The sequence below is a fragment of the Physeter macrocephalus genome, chromosome 17 (assembly GCF_002837175.3).
Source record: "Physeter macrocephalus isolate SW-GA chromosome 17, ASM283717v5, whole genome shotgun sequence".
Taxonomy (NCBI): Eukaryota; Metazoa; Chordata; class Mammalia; order Artiodactyla; family Physeteridae; genus Physeter; species Physeter macrocephalus.
In genome coordinates, this window is record NC_041230.1 from 2,169,497 (window position 1) to 2,190,294 (window position 20,798).

Genomic DNA, 20,798 nt, shown 5'->3' on the forward strand with positions numbered 1-20,798 from the left:
TGGCTCACGGGCCCAGCCACTCCACGGCATGTGGGATCTACCCGGACCGGGGCACGATCCCGTGTCTCCTGCATCGGCAGGCGGACTCTCAACCACTGCGCCACCAGGGAAGCCCAAGATTTTGACTTTTTTTAAAGCCACTGTGGACTTAAGACATCACTCATTCTATAGCTCATCTAGATATTGAATATCACTCAGTATGTAAAACATAATATGTAATACTTCTGCATAGACAAACCATTATTGAATTTTATTTGTATGTATTTCATATATTTTCCACAAAAATGAAAAATCCACATTAATTGGAGGATATCATAGTCTCATGAAAAAGCAGAAGAAATTAAAATTAGAGACTGATAATTTGCTCCAAATACCTTTACGTGGATTTGTCAGAAAACGTACTTCAACTGAATTCATCCTTACCCCTCTCTTCTTGTCATTTTGTGTGCAAATAAGAACTCTCCTCAGGGCCCCTTGGTGAAATGTATTTTCATTTCAGGAACAGTTGACATTCAAGGATATTGACATAGAATTCTCTCAGGAGGAGTGGGAATGCCTGGAACCTGCTCAGCGAGCCTTGTACAGGGACGTGATGTTGGAGACCTACAGGAACCTGCTCTCCCTAGGTGAGGATAACTTCCCTCTAGAAGTAGGGATCTTCCCTTGGTATCTTTGCATTTCCTTTGTGTGCCTCATTTGAGCCGGTTTTCCTTGACTGATCTGAAATCTCTGTTGACTCAGACGTGAAACGCTTCATGATATGGCATCAGGAGTATAAACCTACCTTTTCCTCTGATGATCTGCACACTTCATGATCCATCAGGGGTTGTTCCAGAGCTCATGTTGTTATGGCAAGCTTTTTTTTTTTTTTTTTTTTTTGCTGTACGCGGGCCTCTCACTGTTGTGGCCTCTCCCGTTGCGGAGCACAGGCTCCGGACGCACTGGCTCACAGGCCTAGCCGCTCCGCGGCATGTGGGATCTTCCCGGACTGGGGCATGAACCCGTGTCCCCTGCATCGGCAGGTGGATTCTCAACCACTGTGCCACCAGGGAATCCCATGGCAAGCTTTTGATATACCCACTTTCCTATTTTCTACCCATGGGCTTTTGATTATAGAGTTATAGGAAAAGAACTATGTTTCTGCATATTATACTGTTCCCTGTGTATTCAGAAGGAGGCAAGTAGTGGATGAATTTTTGAAATATTTTTCTAGACCTATTGGTAATGTCCTCAATCCTCTGGTGAACAAAGAACTAAATTTCTGGAAAATCCACAGCAAATCATGTTTCTTTGTTCTTAACTGGAGGAATTTCTGTTTCTCATCTGAATATTTTACCCACTTTGTAGCAAGAGAAAGAGCCCTAGGCTGTAGATAGTGAGGTGAATGCCTTTGGGGATGTATCAAAATTTGAATATAGGTCAGATCTCAGAAGGGCTGAGGGGAAGCCTCATTATTAATAGTGTTTGAGAAACTCTGAACACTCTTGTTGGAGAGTTCTATGAGAATACCGATGTTTGCTTATTATTATGAACTCTCAGAGGAAATTTTTCTTCTCCATAAGTTATCACTCTTTCAACATGTAAAATGTATTCTTTCACCCTCCAGTGGTGCTGCAGCTCCTACAGAGACAAAAGCAAGGTCTTTATCATGATCCACAGCACTCCGTATGTGGCTCCCGTGAACTGGTTGTTGCTTGAATTTGAGGAGTGTGAGGCGGGCTGTTTTTCGTTTCTCTTTTAAATAGCACCACATTTTATTAGTGTCATTTATTGATGTCTGTCTGTTGTGTTGGCAGCAGAGGGAAAAACAGTCAACTTTCTCATGCATTGAATATGATGGTAAAATTTTCTCAGTGTGCTCCTGCTGGCTAAGGGTGGCCTGTGGTGAAAGTTGAAAGCCAGTTCCCATTCCTGGAACATGCCCAGCATGGGCTAGGAGGCACTTTGTGGAGGAAGGAACCCATCCCCTCCCTGGCACTCGTATCTTGCCTAGGGATGTTCAACAGAAAAGGTTGCCAGTCCTGGGCTGGCAGCGGCCCTGAGCAAAGAAATGCCCACCAGGAGGATCGCGACCAGGCTGTGAGTCTGGCAGGCTGGCAGTGAGTCCCTGCTGCCCAGTGATCCCAAAGCCTCCTGCTCAATTGAGTGCCAGTTGTCCGAAGCGAGCTGTTTTATTGGGGTTTCTTGCCCCCTCATCTCTCCCTCAGGGCATGATTTTATTGGAAGCTCAGTTCTCAGTCCATATAGATAAGAGCTGATACCTCCAGACTCAATACCTGAACCTTTCCCAGTTCCATCCACATTTGATGTTTTTAGGATACGTAATCAGAAGATGGGAAAACACTGGCTGTTCTCTTATTCCAGCTGGCACCTCAGAACCTGCATGGAGCTGTCTCAGCCCCTGTCTGCTTATTTAGATCCCTCAGCCATTTCTTATGTTCTGCTTTTGCCACAAACTGTAGGATATGTTTAACAGCCAGTTTGAATGTATCTATGTAACTTTCACTTAGGAAAACTGTAAAGATAATGGACAGAGAGATCTTTTTTAATCCCCAATCTTTCATGAGGTGAATATGTGAATATTTCAGGGTTTTACTGTGGCATGTGTGGGTAAAGCTCATGGTTCCATCTGAAGGTCCTGTAGAATCTGACACACATATCTTGCATTTTTTCCACTCTTGTACTGCTCTACCTAGTTGGGAAATGTATACTCTTGCTGATTTTGTACTCCTCTAAGTTTGTATGATTGTGCCTCTATAACTCTGTTTTTGAAATACATAGTCCTAGGCTCTGAAATTTTTCTGGTTTGTTTGCTGTGATAATCCACCCTTAGTTAATGGACAACTTCTGGTGGACTCTATATGGAGTGGGTTTACTGGATAACAGAAAATTCTTACAGAGAGTACTTTTCCTCATATCTTGTAACATTTTCCTGCTACATACAGAATCACCACTTCAAGCTATTTAGTGGAGAGTTCAGCATGTTCCAGGTTACCATCAGAGCCTGGCCGATTAGTCTTTCCACATTCTTTTTTCTGGTTTTGTGGAATGACACAAAGGCATGTCTCAAGGGCACTGTGACAGTGTTTCATATATGCGAATGACCATCCCCTTTCAGCCTCAGTTAAATGGTATAGGAATTTCTCCTAAGAAAAGTGTCCAAGTTCACATCCCCATATTTGTGACACTGTTGAGTAAATTGTTGATGCCATATTTTTCGTCACCTTTGTGTGCACCATTGTTCATTCTACGTCTACACCTAATTTTGAAGCATCTTAACGAGAGAGCTTATGAGGTGGAGTGACACCTCCAATGATGAACCAGAAACCATTTCCAGGAGGGATGCCCGAACAACATTTTTAGTTACACAGCTCATGTCTTCTTGCATCTCCCTTGAAGTTTTCTTTTTAAACTCTTGGAATTTGCTGTAATACTATGTAATTTATACTGCTTGTCGGGGTAGTCATACTTAAGTTATGTTGTCTTAGTCTGTAGGTCCAGGTTCAAATCCTGTTTCTCTCACTACTTTCTGTGTCAGTTGGGATCATGTACATAAAACTGTGAGTCTACTGTCCTAATTTGAAAAATTGTGGTAAGTTTCTTCAAGCCATTTAAAGGAAATTATTACTGTTAGATGCCTTAGAATAGTGCATGTTTTTAGTAAAGACTCAAAAGGTAATTTTGTATATCAAGATATATTAATAGTCTGTCACGTTTATTGACATCCCTTTGCATTTTATATCGTATGCTTTTTTTTTCAATTTGTCTCCACAACATCGTTTCTGACCGTAGTTAATAAATTTACCAATTGCTCACTCTTTATTATGTGTATTTTGGAGCCAGTGAACTGGATGTTTAAGGGCACTTATAGGCTGGGAATTGCTCCATTAATTGGTTGTAAATATAAATGGAGAATGTTTTATTCATAAATATTTAATTTTGATTTACAGATGATTGGCTTTTAGATGTTTTATGCTTTTTCATGGGTACATAGTTTTATAGGAGGTACTGAGAAAAATACTTTGTTTTTTAAAAAGTTGTTTTATCAAATTCTTCATTTTCTTTATGGTATGTTTGTTTCCCAATTCATTTAGATTATTCTAAATGTCTGCAACTCATTTAGATTATTCATTAATATGCTAGTTTTCTTTTTTTCTTTTATTTTGGCCATGCTGCACAGCTTGTGGGATCTTAGTTCCCTGACCAGGGATTGAACCTGGGCCCTCTGTAGTGAAAGTGCAGTGTCCTAACCACAGGTCCACCAGGGAATTCCTGCTAGTTTTCTATTACTGACTGTTACAATATATTGTCTGCTATTTAGCAATTATTTATGAATAATAGGTATGCAGAATATATGCATAGTGTAATATATTTTTCTCCTCAGTTATGAGACAGCAGTATGTTTACTGTTAATTGGTATGTGCTTACACATCATGGTGGAAATATACACTTCCTTTGATAGCTAACAGAAGTTATTCCTGTGTGAGTATTTTTGGCATAGATTGTTTGAAAGTACAGTACCCTAAAATTAATCACTTTTTCTTTAGTAAAGAATCATTCCTTTTGTGTTCCTAAAAACTTTAAGATCTTCGTTGGAAAGTTAATAACTTTGGTATAAGTGTTAGTTTTGGTGTAATATCAGATATTTAACATGAAGCATTTATTTATGAATTAAAATGAATAGGTTACTTATGGTTCTTTTATCTTCTAGACATCTCTCACATACACGTGATCAAGAAGTTACAACTAAAAGTAAACACTGGTAGAGGAGAAGTATTACAAACAGTGATGTTGGGAAGACATGAAAGGAATAAGATGAAACATTTTTACCTCAGGGAAATCCAGGAAAATATATCTGACTTTGAGTCTCAGCAGAGAGATGAGGTAAGAAATTACAGAGGAACTCCTGTGTCCCATAATGAAAATCCTACTGATAAGAGAGATGGACTTGGTAGGAGTGTCGCAGGAATTAAGCCCATTGAAAATAGGCTTGCATCAAGCTTTGGGGATGAATTGCATATATTTAAAAGTGAACAAAAAATTGATGAATTTAATCAAGCTGACAAGAATATCAGCAGTAGTGCCTCATTTTCACCACTTCAGACAATTTCTCCTGTTGTCCAAACAGGCATTTCTGATACAAATGGGAATGATTTTATGCATCCTTCAGTACTGACACAAGACCAGAGGTCACACAGGGAACAACCTTACAAATGTGATGAGTGTGGCAAAACCTTTCATCAGATCTCAAACCGCGCTCGACATCAGATCATCCATACGGAAGAAAAATTACATAATTGTGATGTATGTGGCAGAGTTTTTAGTCGAAATTCAGACCTTGCAGTTCATCAGAGAAATCATACTGGAGAGAAATCTTACAAATATAACATGTGTGGCAAAACCCTTAATCATGGCTCACACATCACTGAACATCAGGTAATCCATACAGAAGAGAATTTATATAAATGTGACGTATGTGAAAAAGTCTTTAGTCAAAAAGCGTACCTTGCAATTCATCAGAGAATTCATATTGCAGAGAAACCTTACAAATGTAATGTGTGTGATAAAATGTTTCATCACAGCTCGAATCGTAGAAGACATCAGAGAATCCATACAGGAGCAAAACCATATAAATGTGATGTATGTGGCAGAGTCTTTAATCGAAATTCAATCCTTGCACTTCATCAGAGGATTCATACTGGAGAGAAACCTTACAGATGTAACGAGTGTGGGAAGGTCTTTAGTCGAAAAGGAACCCTTGCAAGTCATCGGAGAATTCATACTGGAGAGAAACCTTACAAATGTAATGAGTGTGGTAAAACCTTTTATCACAGCTCAATCCTCACTCGACATCAGATAATCCATAAAGGAGTGAAATTATATAAATGTGATGTATGTGGCAAAGTTTATAGTCGAAATTCAAACCTTGCAATTCATCAGAGAACTCATACTGGAGAGAAGCCTTACAAATGTAATGAGTGTGGCCAGGTCTTTAGTCAAAAAGCAACGCTTGCATGTCATCAGGCAATTCATACTGGAGAGGACCCTTACAAATGTAATGTGTGTGGCAAAATCTTTCATCATAGCTCGAACCTCAGGAAACATCAGGTAATTCATAAAGGAGGAAAATTATATAAATGTGATGTGTGTGGCAGAGTCTTTAGTCAAAGTTCATACCTTGCAAAACATCATAGAATTCATTCTGGAGAGAAACCTTACAAATGTAATGACTGTGGTAAGGTCTTTAGTAAAAAAGCAGTCCTTGCAGTTCATCAGAGAATTCATACTGGAGAGGAACCTTACAAATGTAATGAGTGTGGCAAAGTCTTCAGTCAAAAAGCAGCCCTTGCAAGGCATCAAGTAATTCATACTGGAGAGAAATGTTACAAATGTAATGAGTGTGGCAAAACCTTTCATCAGAGCTCAGCCCTCACTCGACATCAGATAATCCATACAGGAGAGAAATTACATAAATGTGATATATGTGGCAAAGTTTATAGTCGAAATTCAGACCTTGCAATTCATCAGAGAAATCATACTGGAGAGAAACCTTACAAATGTAATGAGTGTGGCAAGACCTTTAATTACAGATCGAAACTCAGTAGACATCAGTTAATCCACACAGAAGAGAAATTATATAAGTGTGATGTATGTGGCAGAGTCTTTAGTCAAAATTCATATCTTTCAAGACATCAGAGGATTCATACTGGAGAGAAACCTTACAAATGTAATGAGTGTGGCAAAACCTTTAACGATAAGTCAGCCCTCAGTCGACATCAGATGATCCATACAGGAGCAAAACCATATAAATGTGATTTTTGTGGCAAAGGCTTTCGTCGTAATTCACACCTTGCAGGTCATAAGAGAATTCATACTCAAGAGAGACCTTATAAATGTAATGTCTGTGGCAAGGTCTTTACTCAAAATTCACACCTCAGGATTCATCAGAGGATTCATACTGGAGAGAAACCTTACAAATGTAATGAGTGTGGCAAGGTATTTAGTCAAAATCCAACCCTTGCAAAGCATCAGAGAATACATACTGGAAAAAAAACCTTACAAATGTAATTAGTGTGGTAAGGTCTTTAGTCAAAATTCACTACTTGCAACTCATTGTAGAATACATGCTGTAGAGAAATCTTTCAAAAATATTGAGTGCTGAAAAGCCTTTACTCAGATTTCAACCCTCACTACACATTAGGTAATAAATACAGAGGGGAAACCATATTAATGTAATATAGGTGGGAAGGACTTCCTTCAAAATTAACACTTTAAGTTCATGGGAGATTCATAGTGGTAGAAATCATGCAGATGTCTTCAGTGTGGCAAAGCCTTACCTACGATTGGATAATCCATGCTAGACAGAAACCATAGAAATGTAATGAATGTCTCAAAGTCTTTAGTCAGAATTCATACCTTAATATCCACTGAAGAATTTATACTGGAGAGAAATCTTTCAAATATAACGTGTGGCATATCCTTCAGTTTACTTTCAATCCTACCTTACCATCAGGTAATCCATACTGGTGAGAGACTTTTAAGTGAGGGTTTTAGCAGGTGTCCACATGTTATGCTTCATTGGAAAAATCACGCTGGAAAGAATCAGATAAACGTATTTAGTATGACTAGGCCTTTTGAGAAGAAATTCATTCACCAAAGAATTCATTCTGGAGACTACCTCACAAATGCCATGAATGTGAAAAACCTTTACTCAGGGCTCACATCTCACCAATCATCAAATAATCTATACTGGACAGGATATTACAGATGTAATGAATGTGTCAAAACTTTTGTGTTGTGCCTTAAACTGAGTGTTCACCAAATACTTCATACTTGAAAATTCAGTGAGTATTGCAAGGTTTCAAATTATTGCTCATTCATCACTAGATATCAAAATATACTTATCCTGGAGGGAAACCACACAAATGTAATGTGTGTGGCAAGAAATATTGTAAAGATTTTCATCAAGTATCAACACCTTTGGTGTAATGATATGGAAATTTTTTGAGCCCTTCTGACAACAGACTGTATCAGAGAATCCATACTAGAAACAAATGTCTTTAGTTCTTTGAGATTAATCTGAGATATTGCATACAACAGAATAATTACAAGTCACGTATGGTAAAACGTATGACATGATGTGTATGACAGGAAGAAGGACATTTGTGGAAATGGCCTGTTATCTTCAGTGTATAAATATTTAATTATTTGTCTTTTCTTGAAAAGCCTATGTTGCTCTTAATGCCTTTCAACCTGAAGTTTGAAGTCTGTTGATTTTATGCCTTAACTACAGGCCTTTCAGAATGGTCTCTGGGAAAGAATAAGATGAGAGGGCTGACTTCATTAGCTATAGTTCATCCACATCCATGTCCCCTGGTAAAAGTGGGACCCTTTATTATCAAATTCAGTAGTGTGTGAATTAACATTAGTTGGAGGGTGGCAGTGAATAGTGTAAAACTGTGACATGACTAATATGCTTACTATGTTCAGGCCCTTCTGTAGATAGGCCATTACGGGTTACAGCACAGAATGGTCTACCAGCTGGCCATGAACAGAGCAGAAGGGACATTAAGGAACTGGGCTTTTAACAGGAGAGTGACAGGTTCCTAGGGACTGATTATGTGGTAGAAACAGTACAAAGGAAAAGCTGATCACTTTTTTGCAATGATTGGGAATAGCTGTTGTATATATGTATGTTTAATGAAAAATTAGTCTTCTTGGAAATTGAAAGAGAGCAGTTAGTGTGAGAGAAAAACAGTATGTGCATGTGTATGATTCACATTTGACTGTTGCCATTACATTTTGCTTTGGTTTAATCCTGACTCAATTAACATAGGTGTTCTTTAATTAATAAAATCAATCGTTTTTCATAACCCTGGATGAATCATGTTTCTTCCACCAACACAGTTTTATTCCACCTTAATACTTTATAACAGAAGCTAGCATTGCATCATTAGGCTCTCAGGGTTGAAAGAATCTGTAACAATTTCTTTCCCTGATGGAATCAAACAACATACAATTTATGGATTATATATTCATAATTTGTATCTGACTTATTCTCTGCAAACTCTGCTCCAGAATATTTATGCGTCTATAGTGAAACTACTGTAGGAGTGCATTTCAGACTCTGCCTTCTATTAAAGAACGAAAATTGAACCAAGTAAATTTAAAGAACCAACTGGCTTTCTTGAGTGATTTGTGAATCAGTGTGCATCCCATCTAGTATCAATAAATAAAGAGGGGCTCAAAGCAGCTGTACAAAATGGAAATCTTTTGTAAATAGAAACCAGGCAGGATAAGAAAGATATTTCCAAAAAAAAAAGTTTTTTTGGCAAGGTTACCTTTTGCTGGGGGAGGGATTGCAAAGGTCTTATCCTGTAGATTACATCTGTAGTGTTTGTTGTTCAGGAAATTCCAGAGTGATTGATTTAAGGTCACATTCCTGGGAGGGGTGAAACTGCAAGTAAGTCTTGGTTTGCTGTCCTGGGGCAAGTGACTCCACATTGGGACTGTTTTGTTTATTTTGAACATTCCCTAAAACCTGCTCCACATCCATGAGTATGCATTACATGAATGTAGTTCTTCATATTCTTTATTGTGTCCAAGGTAAACCTAAGGCATGCACCTTGATTTACATGACGGGAAAATACGAATATAGCATGCATATGCAAAATATTAGAAAACTTAAAAATCATAAATCTCTTTTGTGCTTGAATCACTCAGTGAAATAATTTGAAAATATCGATGTTCATGAATTTTCTCTTTAAAATGAACAATGTACAATGGGAATTTTTTTGATAGATAAACTTGAAATTTCATACATTCACTCCCCAAATATTTTTTGTTGTTGCTAATTGTAATTGTAGCCATTCAGTGGAAAAAGGTGGGACCCCCACTAAAGGTCATTTAGATTGATATTAACGTTGAAGTGTTATGAGAATGTATGTTACATTATTCAGGTTTCTAGGGGGACAGGGGAGACTTCTAAGTTGTTCAAAAAATGATTTGAGACAACAGGGAATGGTCACTGGCTTGGTTTGTTAATGTGATCACTATTTGAGCCTTGTTGGAGGATATGCATATGTTTTGAACTTCCAGTTTGCATCACAGGAGGGATCTTCCTTATCAGCTTGCCCTGAGAAGCAGAATAGGAAGAGGTTGTGAGACTTAGAAGGTGTCAGTAATCAAACATCAAAAACTGGAGTCAGACTCTTTAATAAAACACTGAATGTTTACTCCTGAAACTCCTGATTTCTTGGTTAGGATACACCATAGTTTTCTTTTTCTTTTTTAAAAAAATTTATTTATTTATTTGGCTGCGTCGGTCTTAGTTGCGGAGCGCGGGTTCTTCGTTGCTGCATGGCTTATTTGCCCCATGGCATGTGGGATATTAGTTCCCCAACCAGGGATCGAACTCACATCCCCTGCATTGGAAGACGGATTCTTAACCACTGGACCACCAGGGAAGTTCACCATACTTTTCTTCATGCTAATAATTCATTACAGTTTTCCCCCTGCAGCAGACATATGTTCCATTGTTCAATAGGGGTGTTGAAAAAGTTGGTAAAATACTATTTAAATAAATTGCCTAAGATATTTTTACCCTCGTTTAATAAAAATTAATGCGTGGAACTGATATTTAGATAATCTAAGCAATTTACCAGAAGAGCAATTATCCAAAGGCTATTAAAATTTTGATTCTAATCATTGTATTAAGCAATATGGTTTCTTTTCTTTTGATTTTTTTGTTTGTTTTTGTTTTGTTTTTTTGGCAGCACCGCATGGCTTGTGGGATCTTAGTTCCCTGACCAGGGAATGAACCCAGGCCGTGGCAGTGGAAGCACTGAGTCCTAACCACTGGACCACCAAGGAATTCCCTATATGGTTTATTTTCTACTGTAATATATATATTTTTTAAATACCCCTTTTCTTTAGCATTATTTTTTCCTTCCAGACATATTCCCTCTTTACACCAAGGGATGTATAAATCTGTGGGTTGTTTGGGGACTCTTGTGACATGAATATGCTCATAATGCGATGACATGTACAAAGTAGGGGCACTATAAACATAGAAGAGTGTTCTTTTAGGGGTTCAGTTAAATGGAAGAACTGGAATGGCCAAATGGTGAAGTGAAATTTTTTACCTTGGGAGTTGGCTATGGTCAAGTGTTTGAAAATCAAGTTTGTGGTGTTGAACAAACAGTGAACTTGTTACCGAGTCCAAGCTTGCTCTGTTAGCCACACAACAGGCCAGTAAATCGGGAGACGAGGAAGGTGTTGAGGTAAGGAACAGCAACTTTTTCGGAAAGCTGGCAGACCGAGAAGATGGCAGACTAGTGTCTCCAAAAAAACCATCTTATCGGGGTTTGGATGCCAGTTTCTTTTATAGAAAAGAGAGGCAGAGGAGGTGGGGAAGGGAAGTAAAGTAAAAAGGCCATTAAGTCTTGCAAATATCTCCTGGAATGGCCAGCCTCGGGGAGGGGATGTGTTAATTTCTTCTTTCTTGCAACCATTCACAGGTGGACAGGGTCAGGATGCTTCCCTGAACAAAGGCACTTCGGTTTCACATTCAGGCAGAGGGGCAGGGTTCCCTGAGGTAGGCCGATGTGTATAGACAGTATCCTTTTAGTGAACAAAAGCAACAGGAAGCAAAGGTTAAAGTAAAAGAAACGGATCCAACTTGGAGTCAGGATTGACTCTTCCCTGTTACAAACTGAATGAAATTATAAGGATGAATAACAAAGATCGCAAGATTCCAACTATAGTTTTTGACAAGGAGACAATCTCCATTGCCAAATATCTAGAAGCCATTCTGACACTTCTCAGTGATGGGTATTCACATCGAGAGTCAGTGAATTCTGCACCACTTAGAAGCCGATCCTGACCAAAACTAAAATGTTTTCCTTGGATAAGTGATCTTAATTTTGATTTGTATTATCTTTTCTCTCACAGTTGAAGTTAAGAGTCACTGTTATTAATAAGGCTTTATGCCCAATAACTTACTGAATTTTCATGTCTGAAAAAAGTACTGACGTTTACTTTCATTTCACAAATGAAGGATTTTAGGGCAAAGACAGATTTAGACCCATTCAGTTCCGTCCCAGCAAGTGACTGAATCAGGAATTGAATCCATGTTGTCCAGCTTTAAAAACAAATCTCTTAATCAAGTTGCTACACTAACAAGGCTAATTATTTCTATCCTTCAACTAAACATCTGTATTTAATTTTGCATCTCTTGCCATTTTTAAATGACTTAACTTCATATGTAATTGTGGTTATGTTAACTTCCTATTATGTCATTACAAGCATAATTTTTTTTTTTTTTTTTTTTTTGCTGTACGCGGGCCTCTCATTGTTGCGGCCTCTCCCGTTGCGGAGCACAGGCTCCGGACGCGCAGGCTCAGCGGCCATGGCTCACGGGCCCAGCCGCTCCGCGGCATGTGGGATCTTCCCGGACCGGGGCACGAACCCGTGTCCCCTGCATCGGCAGGCGGAGTCTCAACCACTGCGCCACCAGGGAAGCCCCAGCATAATTGTTTTTATTGCACTTTGCTTTATTGAGCTTCACAGATACTGCCTTTTTTTTTTGTTCCCCCCTCCTAAACTGAAGGTTTGTGGCAATCCTATGTGGAGCAAGTCTTTGGCACCATATTTCCAACAACATTTGGTCACTTCGTGTGTCTCTGTCACATCTGGATAATTCTCTCAATATTTCACACTTTCTCTTATTATTATATTTGTTATGTTGTCTGTGACCAGTAATCTTAATAATATTAAGTTGTGAAATGAAATGCCTGCTGCTTGAGAAGGAGGACGCCCCACTGGCAAAGGAGGAGCCTGTGGACGGGTCTTATTTGATCTTTTTCTTGGGACAGTGCTGGCGTGGCCACACTTCTTCATGGGGCAGTTGACAGGATGGGGATGCAGGGAAGAATAACACGTGGGGCAGGTCCTCTTGTCCCAGTTGTATTTCTGGGCGAGCTGCTGAGGGAAGGCTCCATGAAGCCACCCCCTCAGTCAAAGCACCAAGTGCAGGGTTGACTCTCTGGATATTGTATTCTGAGAGAGTACAGCCATCCTCCACCTCTTTGCCCACAAAAATCCAAGGCTGCCGGCCAGGTGGAATGCCCTCAGGGTCTTCACAGAGATCTGTATGTCTGCATCCCCTTGGCTGCCTCCTTAAAGAGACTGCAGCAATAATGTATCTTTTATTTAACATTTTGTACTGCCATTGCACAGTTTATCGTCTACAGTAAAGTATAAACATGAATTCATAAGCACTGTGAATGTATGAAATTCATGAGACCGATTTAATTGCAGTATTTTCTTTATTGAGGTGCTCTGGAACCAAATTTCCAACATCTCCAAAATATGCCTGGGGTTTTGTGTCAGGAGAATAGTTTCTCCTCTAGAGAAATCCTTGTTTGACATGGGAATGCTTTCCCAAGTCCTCATAAACCTCTTTCCCTTCCAGACTCTGCCACTCAGACTGAAATAGGTAGATACTCATGTGAGCCCTTCCTGCTGCCAGGACTTCGTGTGGTGTATCGGTGTCGGTCGGGGAGGTTGACAGCCAGTCTCTGAGATATGTTTGTGATTCTGACATACCATCTCCTAGAACTTCATATTCAACATCAATTCAACTGTAGTACAACTACAGTGTACAGCTGGTGAGCTGAGAATGTTTCTGAAAAACTTTGCTCCCATTTGCCAATCCTGTGAATAATTAAAAGTTCCTAATGAACGTCACCAATGTATATTAGAGACGCTTCCTTTTCTATGACCCCCCTGAAGGCAGACTGGTGTTCTCATGGCAGAAACAGGAAATGCTGAAGTCTCATACTTGCTAGATAGTGATGTTGAAAATATTTTCCATGGATGCTTTTTCAAAAATTTCTGCTCTCGTGGCAAATTATAAATGTTGACATATTCAGTTTTCATTTTCACTCAATTCAGAATACATTCGAATTTCCTCCTTTTCCCAGAATTACAGGTAGATAATTATTTTCCAAATATTTGATTTCCAGAAGATTTTTCTGTTATTGATTTCTATTTTAATTCCATTGTGGTCATAGAAACATTTGGTAGAACTTGAATTCTTACAATTTATGAAGATGTGTTTGGTAGCCAGAAATATGGTTTGTCTTGCTGTTGCAGAATGTGCACTTTGAAGACTAAAATTCTCTCATTAGGTGGGTTGTTCTTGAAAAACAAAACAAAACAAAAACCCTCAGTTTTCTTCCTCCTGTGGAAGGAAAATTCAGACCTTCCTGCTGTGTGTTTCTTTCCTCTGTGTCTCCTTTAAGCTGACACTAAACCACCCTTTACACAGAGCACTTTTGACAATTTTGGTCACCAATGTGTGGGGATTTTCCCCACAACAAGCAAGTCCATACAACCCCAGCTGGGTGTCCTGCAATGCAACTCAGTTCTGACCCTGTCTTCACAGAAATAACATGGAGACCCCACAAGACTTCCCCTCCAGCACATTTCATATGCCAGTCGCGAGTTCAGGTTATCCACCTGTGCTTCTTATTAACTGGTTATGTATCACAGTTTCCAACAACTCTCTTTCTCAGTTCAATGAATTGGCTGGAGCACCTCACAAAACTCAGGAAAACACTTCCATTTACCGGTTTATTAGAGGATATGATAAAGGATACAGATGAATAGCCACGTGAAAAGATACATGGGTGAGTTCTGGGATGGACCCAAGTGCAGAACCTATCATTGTGGAGTTGGGGTGTGTCACCCTCCCAGCGTGGAGCTTTCTGAACCAGCTAGTGTTGGGATTTTATGGAGGCTTCCTCAAGTAGGCCTGATCAATTATTACCTCCTTTTCTAGCCCTACTCCTCTCCTCTGAAAAAATGGAGGGTAGGGTTGAAAATTCAAAGCTTCCACTCATGGCTTGGTCCTTTTTTAAAACTGAAGTATAGTTGATCTACAATATTGTGTTAGTTTCTGTACATCAGCAATGAATTCAGTTATATATATAATTTTTCAGATTCTTTTTCATTATCGTTTATTACAAGATATTGAATATAATTTCCTGTGCTATAAAGTAGGACCTTGTTTTTCTGTTTTATATATAGTAGTTTGTATCTGCTAATCCCAAACCCCTAATGTATTCTTCCTCCCCCTTTCCCCTTTGGTAACCATACGTTTATTTTGTATGTCTGAAGTCTGTTTCTGTTTTGTAAATAAGTTGATTTGTATCATTTTTTAGATTCCACATATAAGTGATATCATAATATTTGCCTTTCTCTGTCTGACTTCACTTAATAAGATAATCGCTAGGTACCATCCATGTTGCTGCAAATGGCAATATTTCATTTTTTTGTGGGTAATATTCCATTGTATATAAGTACCACATATTCTTTATCCATTCATTTGTTGGTGAACAGGTTGCTTCCATGTCTTGGCTATTGTAAATAGTGCTGCTGTGAACATACAGTAGCATGTATCTTTTTGAATTATAGTTTTGTCTGGATATATGCCCAGGAGTGGGATTGCTGGGTCAGATGGTAACTCTGTTTTTAGTTTTTTAAGGAACTTCCACACTATTCTACATAGTGGCTGCACCAATTTACATTCACACCAACAGTCTGAGGGTTCCTTTTTATCTAATGTGGTCTTCAATGGCTGTTTTTATGTGGGAGCGTTCCTGTGTAGTCCACGTGAGTCTAATATTTTTGATGTGAGGGCTGATTTTAGTATGGATGCCCGCCATGTCTTTTCTCACTGTGTGCTGGCTGTTATCCCCTTGATAGGGGATGTGAATGGAGTGGTGGTGACCAGAGGCTGCACTGGATGTTGAATGGGGCCTCCTCTTTGCTCTGTGGTTGTCACAGCCCTTTCGGGGGCTGGGTCTGCTCCCCAGTTGTTGGAGTAGAAGCTCCATACCCACTCTGAGCTTCAGCGTGAGGTTAGGTGGGATTGGAGCACTCCTGCTGGGAGAGGAGCCAATGAGTATTCCTCCGCAGGAGCTGCCCACCAGGAAGTGCACTCTGTGGAGTTGCCTGTCACTCCCGTGTGCTCACAGAGTTGTTGGCAATGCCCTCGGCCACGCCTCAGCCACGGGAACGCAGGCAATTGGCCTGGATGTCCCTCAGGCGCTGTACTCACAAAGCCACAGGAGCAGATCTGCCTAAGTCAGGCTCCGGGACCCACCATAGTGGCGCACCTGGACCCGCCTTGGGAGTTATGGAATCAACCCACACCCCGGCCTCACCTCCGTGTGCGCTGCTAACATCAGACCTACCCCAGCCACTGGAGCCCCAGTAATCTAATCCTCTCAGATATCCCGCAGGCGCAGAGTTTACAAAGCCACCAGCGGGTGCACATCCTCCAAAGTTGCAGCGTCCCCAGACCAGCTCAGATTTCAGCCCCGTGTGTGGACAACCCGCTGACGTTAGGAGCTCCTAAGCTCGTGGAGGCTGAGCCCTGGCTGCTCCGGCTGCTCTCCATGCCCCGCCCCTCGCCTGTAGCGCTCCGCCCAGGCCCTGCCCCCAGCCGCCCCGCCTCTTCACTCCGCACAGGCGCAGTTCCCAACTGGAGGCGGAAAGCGCCCAGGAGAGGCCACACTGCTGGGGGTAAGTTTCTTTCTAGTGGAAGTCACTTCACGGTCGCCCTACACGTCCTCAGGATTTGCGCGTGACTTCTGAAATCCCCACACCCGCCCTTCCTCTCCAACTAAATCCAGGCGTAGCCGGTACAGTCCTTCCCTTTTGGCTTTGAAATGGCTCTGAGGCCGGTCCCTGCCCTTGGCTTTTCTGCCTTCGGTTCACACAGACACCGCCTTTTGCGACATTATCCTGCTTAAAACCCTTTACGACCTTCCTCCCTTCCCCCCATGTAAAGTCCTCTTCCCCGAGTTGTATTCCAGATCCTCAGCCTCGCCCTCTCGGCCCCTGGAGGGCAGCGCCGGCCGCCCCGCTCCAGGACAGGCCGTGTCCTCTCCCCGGTCCTGGGATTCTGGAGAACCCCCAGCCCCTCTGTCCTCGCGTCTCCTCAGGCCGGTGTTTCTGCTCCCCCGGCCTCCCCTTCGTAGTCAGCCCTTCCCCTCACCACGCGAAGGGGGACTTGACCTGGGCCAGACGTGTGACACCCAGTGTTCTTCAGTCTCAGATTCTACCCCGCTGGAGAATGGCCTACGGAGCAACATGGTATTGGGAGAAAGAGGACAACGGTCACAAGAGGAAGGAAGAGAGAGCAGGAAGGAAGCATAGCCACTTGGGGCGCCGGAGAGTGGGGAGGAAGGGAGTGTAAAGGGAATAAAAGGGATGTGGTCGAGGGAGAGAGGAAGCAGAGATGGAGGAAGAAAGAGGCAGAAATATATGGAGATTTAGGACAGTCAGAAAGGTGGGGAGAAAGAGCAATAAGAGGGTGAACAAGTTGCAGAGTGGGCATCACAGGTGTGAAGGAAGAAATAGGGGAGAAAAAGCAGTAGAGGGGGACAAAAAGAAAATAGGGAGCTAGACAAAAGGGAATGAAATGGGAGCATCTAGTATAGTGCAGGTAGAGGGGAAACTGGGTCCAGGTGGATGGTGGGTTGTTTGGACATGGATGATTAAGTTGTGATGTACGATTTGTGGCTTTAGAATTTAATACATTTAAAATTTGTTTAAACTATACAGATAGAGGATGAGAATTGCAGAGTATCTGTCTACACGGCTTGTACATTTTGTAGTTATTTGTATCAGAAGATAGCTTCCAATTGCAATCCCTGTTCAGCCAGGGGGCAGTGACTTGACTCATCAGTCAGTTGTGGGTCACCCCGCTTCCCTTTTCCTGACATAGGGTAGAGGATGGCGGAGAGAAGTGGATTAGAAATGACTGACTTTGTATTGCATGGTGCCCTTTTAAAGGGAGATTAAAAGTGTTGTTTTTTCTAATGCTTTTACTTTTTTCCTCCTCGTTTCTTTACACTTAACCCTTTTTGTAGTTTGGGATAAATCTTAGTACATTGAATTTCAACTTTTTATAAATAATTGTTAACTTCTGAAAAAAGCTGTGGTGGCTTCCTACAATCGACTCATATCATTCTTTTCTAAATAGGCTATATTCCCAAAATTGTTTTAACTTTGAGACCAAATTCTTTAGATTAAAAAAAAAATTAGAAATTCTTTTCAGTTTGTTTCAGGTTTGAGGCCTGCATTTTACCTGAAAACTGGATTTGCCTCTTGATGGCTCTTGAGCCAAAAGACACAACAAAGTCAAAGTCTAGGAGAAGGAAGGATGTATTACTTACCCCGTGTAAGAACACCTAGGATCTTTCCTAAAGCAGTATTTCCTGGAACAGCAAAATTAGGGAAATTTTAAGTTAAGGGTGCATGCGTATTCATGAAGGGGCTCGGTGGATATATGCAAATTCATCATGGGGCTTGAGCAGAGGAGAATTCAGCATAGAATTGGGGCAAAGCTTGACAGAGTCTGGGTCTAGTTGACTGAAGTCACTAGGGTTAGCAAAGGTTAGCATTATCATTCTTTATGTTCCAGTTAGTTTGGTGGTTGAGTGCTTGAGGGAGTTTGGATCCTGCAAAGCAGCTCAAGAATATGCTTCAGGTTAATCTTTACCTTCAAAACAGGACTGGGAGTCTTTACAACTGATTTTTTGTCTCTGATACGGTTAAGTTATTTCCCTGCCCTGGCAATAGCTGTTTATTTTACATTCTATTGTTCCCATAAAATCAGTAACTACTGAGGCCTATTCTTTCGTAAGGGCAAGAATTGTGGCCAGGTGTCGATCACAGAATGGCTTAGGCTTAAAATGGCTTCTCTTCTGTCAAGGAAACTATGTCTGATTCTCTTTCTCCAGGGACCCTCTACCCTTTTGCCTACAAAATTCCCCCTTGAGAAATTTCACTCATTTTTGAGCAGTACAGGGCTGAAGGTCATTCTTCTGTAGTTGCTTCTTGCTGAGACTGGGCGTTGTAGTCTCTTTACTTAGAGGAGTGAAACTCTCTTGCTTTTAGAGCTAGAAAAGCTTTGGGTCCACAGGAGTAGTGTCTGAACCTTGCTTAAAAGTCATTATTCTAGCAGGTGTAGGAGAGGCACAGTGAGAGAGACAGTTGACAGTGACCTTGTCACACACAGCCGGTTATCAATAGTACCAGTAAGAGAAGCAATGTCATTTAGCAGAAACTTGAGCCAGGAGCCCCCTGGTGTAAGATATATGATTTGCAAATAATTTCTCTCATTCCATAGATTGTCTTTTTACTATGAGCATGCTTTAATGCACAATAGTTTGTAATTTTGATGTAGTCTAATTTTATCTGTTTTTACTTTGCTACCTTTGCTTTTGTGGTCATATCTGTTCAATCATTGCTGAATCCAATGTGATGAAGGTCTTTCCCTATGTTTTCTTCTAGGAGTTATATACTTTTTAAAATCTTACGTTTAGATCTTTGATCCACTTTGAGTTAGTTTTTGTATAGGGTGTGTGTCACTTAATGGTCCAATTACATTCTTTTGTATGTGGATATTCAGTTTTCTCAATACTTTCTGTTCAGTAGACTACCCTTCCCCTATTGAGTGGCCTTGACACTCTTGTGGAACATCATTTGACCATATATGGAAGAGTTTATTTCTAATGTTTTTATTCTATTGCACTGGCTGGCTGGCTGTCTTATGCAAGTTCCACGTTGTTTTGATTAATTTAGGTTTGGAATAAGCTTTGAAATAAGGAAGTGTGAGACCTCCAACTTTGTTCTTTTCAAGCTTGTTTTTGCTATTCGTGGTCTGTTGACATTCTATGTGAATCCATGTTTATTTATTTCTTCAAAAACGCTGTTGGGATTTTGCTGGGTATTGCTTTGGATCTGTTGATTGCTTTGGGTACTATCGTCATCTTGACAATATTTTCTTTCAGTGCATGAATTTGGGATATCTATGCATTTATTTTCGTCTTTTGTAATATTTTTCAGCAATGTTTTTAGTTTACAGTGTGCAAATCTTCCCCTTTGGCTAAGGGTATGCTTATGTATTTTATTCTTTTTGCTATTGTAAATGGAATTGTTTTCTCAATTTCCTTTCTGATTGTTTATCATTAATATAGAAAAACAATTGATTTTGCATGCGGATTTTATACCTTGAAATTGTTCTGAATTCATTCGTTATATCGGTGTTTTCTGCGGAATCTAATGGATTTCCTACTATTAGATTATGCTGGCTCTAAGCAGAGATATTTCTGCTTCTCCTTTTCCTAATTACCCAGTTTCCTAATTACCTTTCATTTATTTTCTTGCCTGTTTGTCTGGCTGGAACTTCCTGTTATGTGTTCTTTTTATTTATTTATTTTTTTGGTTGAGTTGGGTCTTTATTGCTGCGCACGGGCTTTCTCTAGTTGCGGCGAGTGGGGGCTACTCTTCGTTGCGGTGCGCGGGCTTCTCATTGTGGTGGCTTCTCTTGTTGCGGAGCACAGGCTCTAGGTGGCGCGGGCTTCAGTAGTTGTTGCACGCGGGCTCTAGAGTGCAGGCTCAGTGGTTGTGGCGCACTGGCTTAGTTTAGTTGCTCCGTGGCATGTGGGATCTTCCAGGACCAGGGCTCGAACCCGTGTCCCCTGCATTGGTAGGCAGATTCTTAACCACTTCACCACCAGGGAAGTGCCCTATTATGTGTTTTATAGCAATAATGAGAGCAGGTGTCTTGTTTTGTTCCTGATCTTAGAGGAAAAGTTTTCAGGCTTTCACCACTGAGTGTGATGTCAGTTTCAGGCTTTTTGTACATGTTCTTTTTTGTTCTGAGCTAGTTTTTTTTTTCCTGTTTTTAGTTTATGATTGTTTTTACCATAAAGGCT

The 20,798-nt window shown here is 40.6% G+C and overlaps 1 protein-coding gene across 3 annotated transcripts in view; it reads left to right on the top strand.

The window, feature by feature from the left end:
• The window catches only part of LOC102984269 (zinc finger protein 813-like), a 24,153-nt gene extending 10,635 nt beyond the window's left edge, over positions 1 to 13,518 (top strand). The window contains exons 3-6 of one of the 3 annotated variants that reach the window (XM_055079173.1): positions 500 to 626; positions 4,712 to 5,436; positions 5,583 to 6,108; positions 13,475 to 13,518. In XM_055079173.1, the coding sequence (XP_054935148.1) occupies positions 5,219 to 5,436; positions 5,583 to 6,108; positions 13,475 to 13,498 (768 nt within the window). In that variant the 5' untranslated portion in view covers positions 500 to 626; positions 4,712 to 5,218 and the 3' untranslated portion in view covers positions 13,499 to 13,518. The other 2 variants (XM_055079172.1, XM_055079174.1) reach the window with 2 other exon arrangements.
• Positions 13,519 to 20,798: the final 7,280 nt, after the last annotated feature.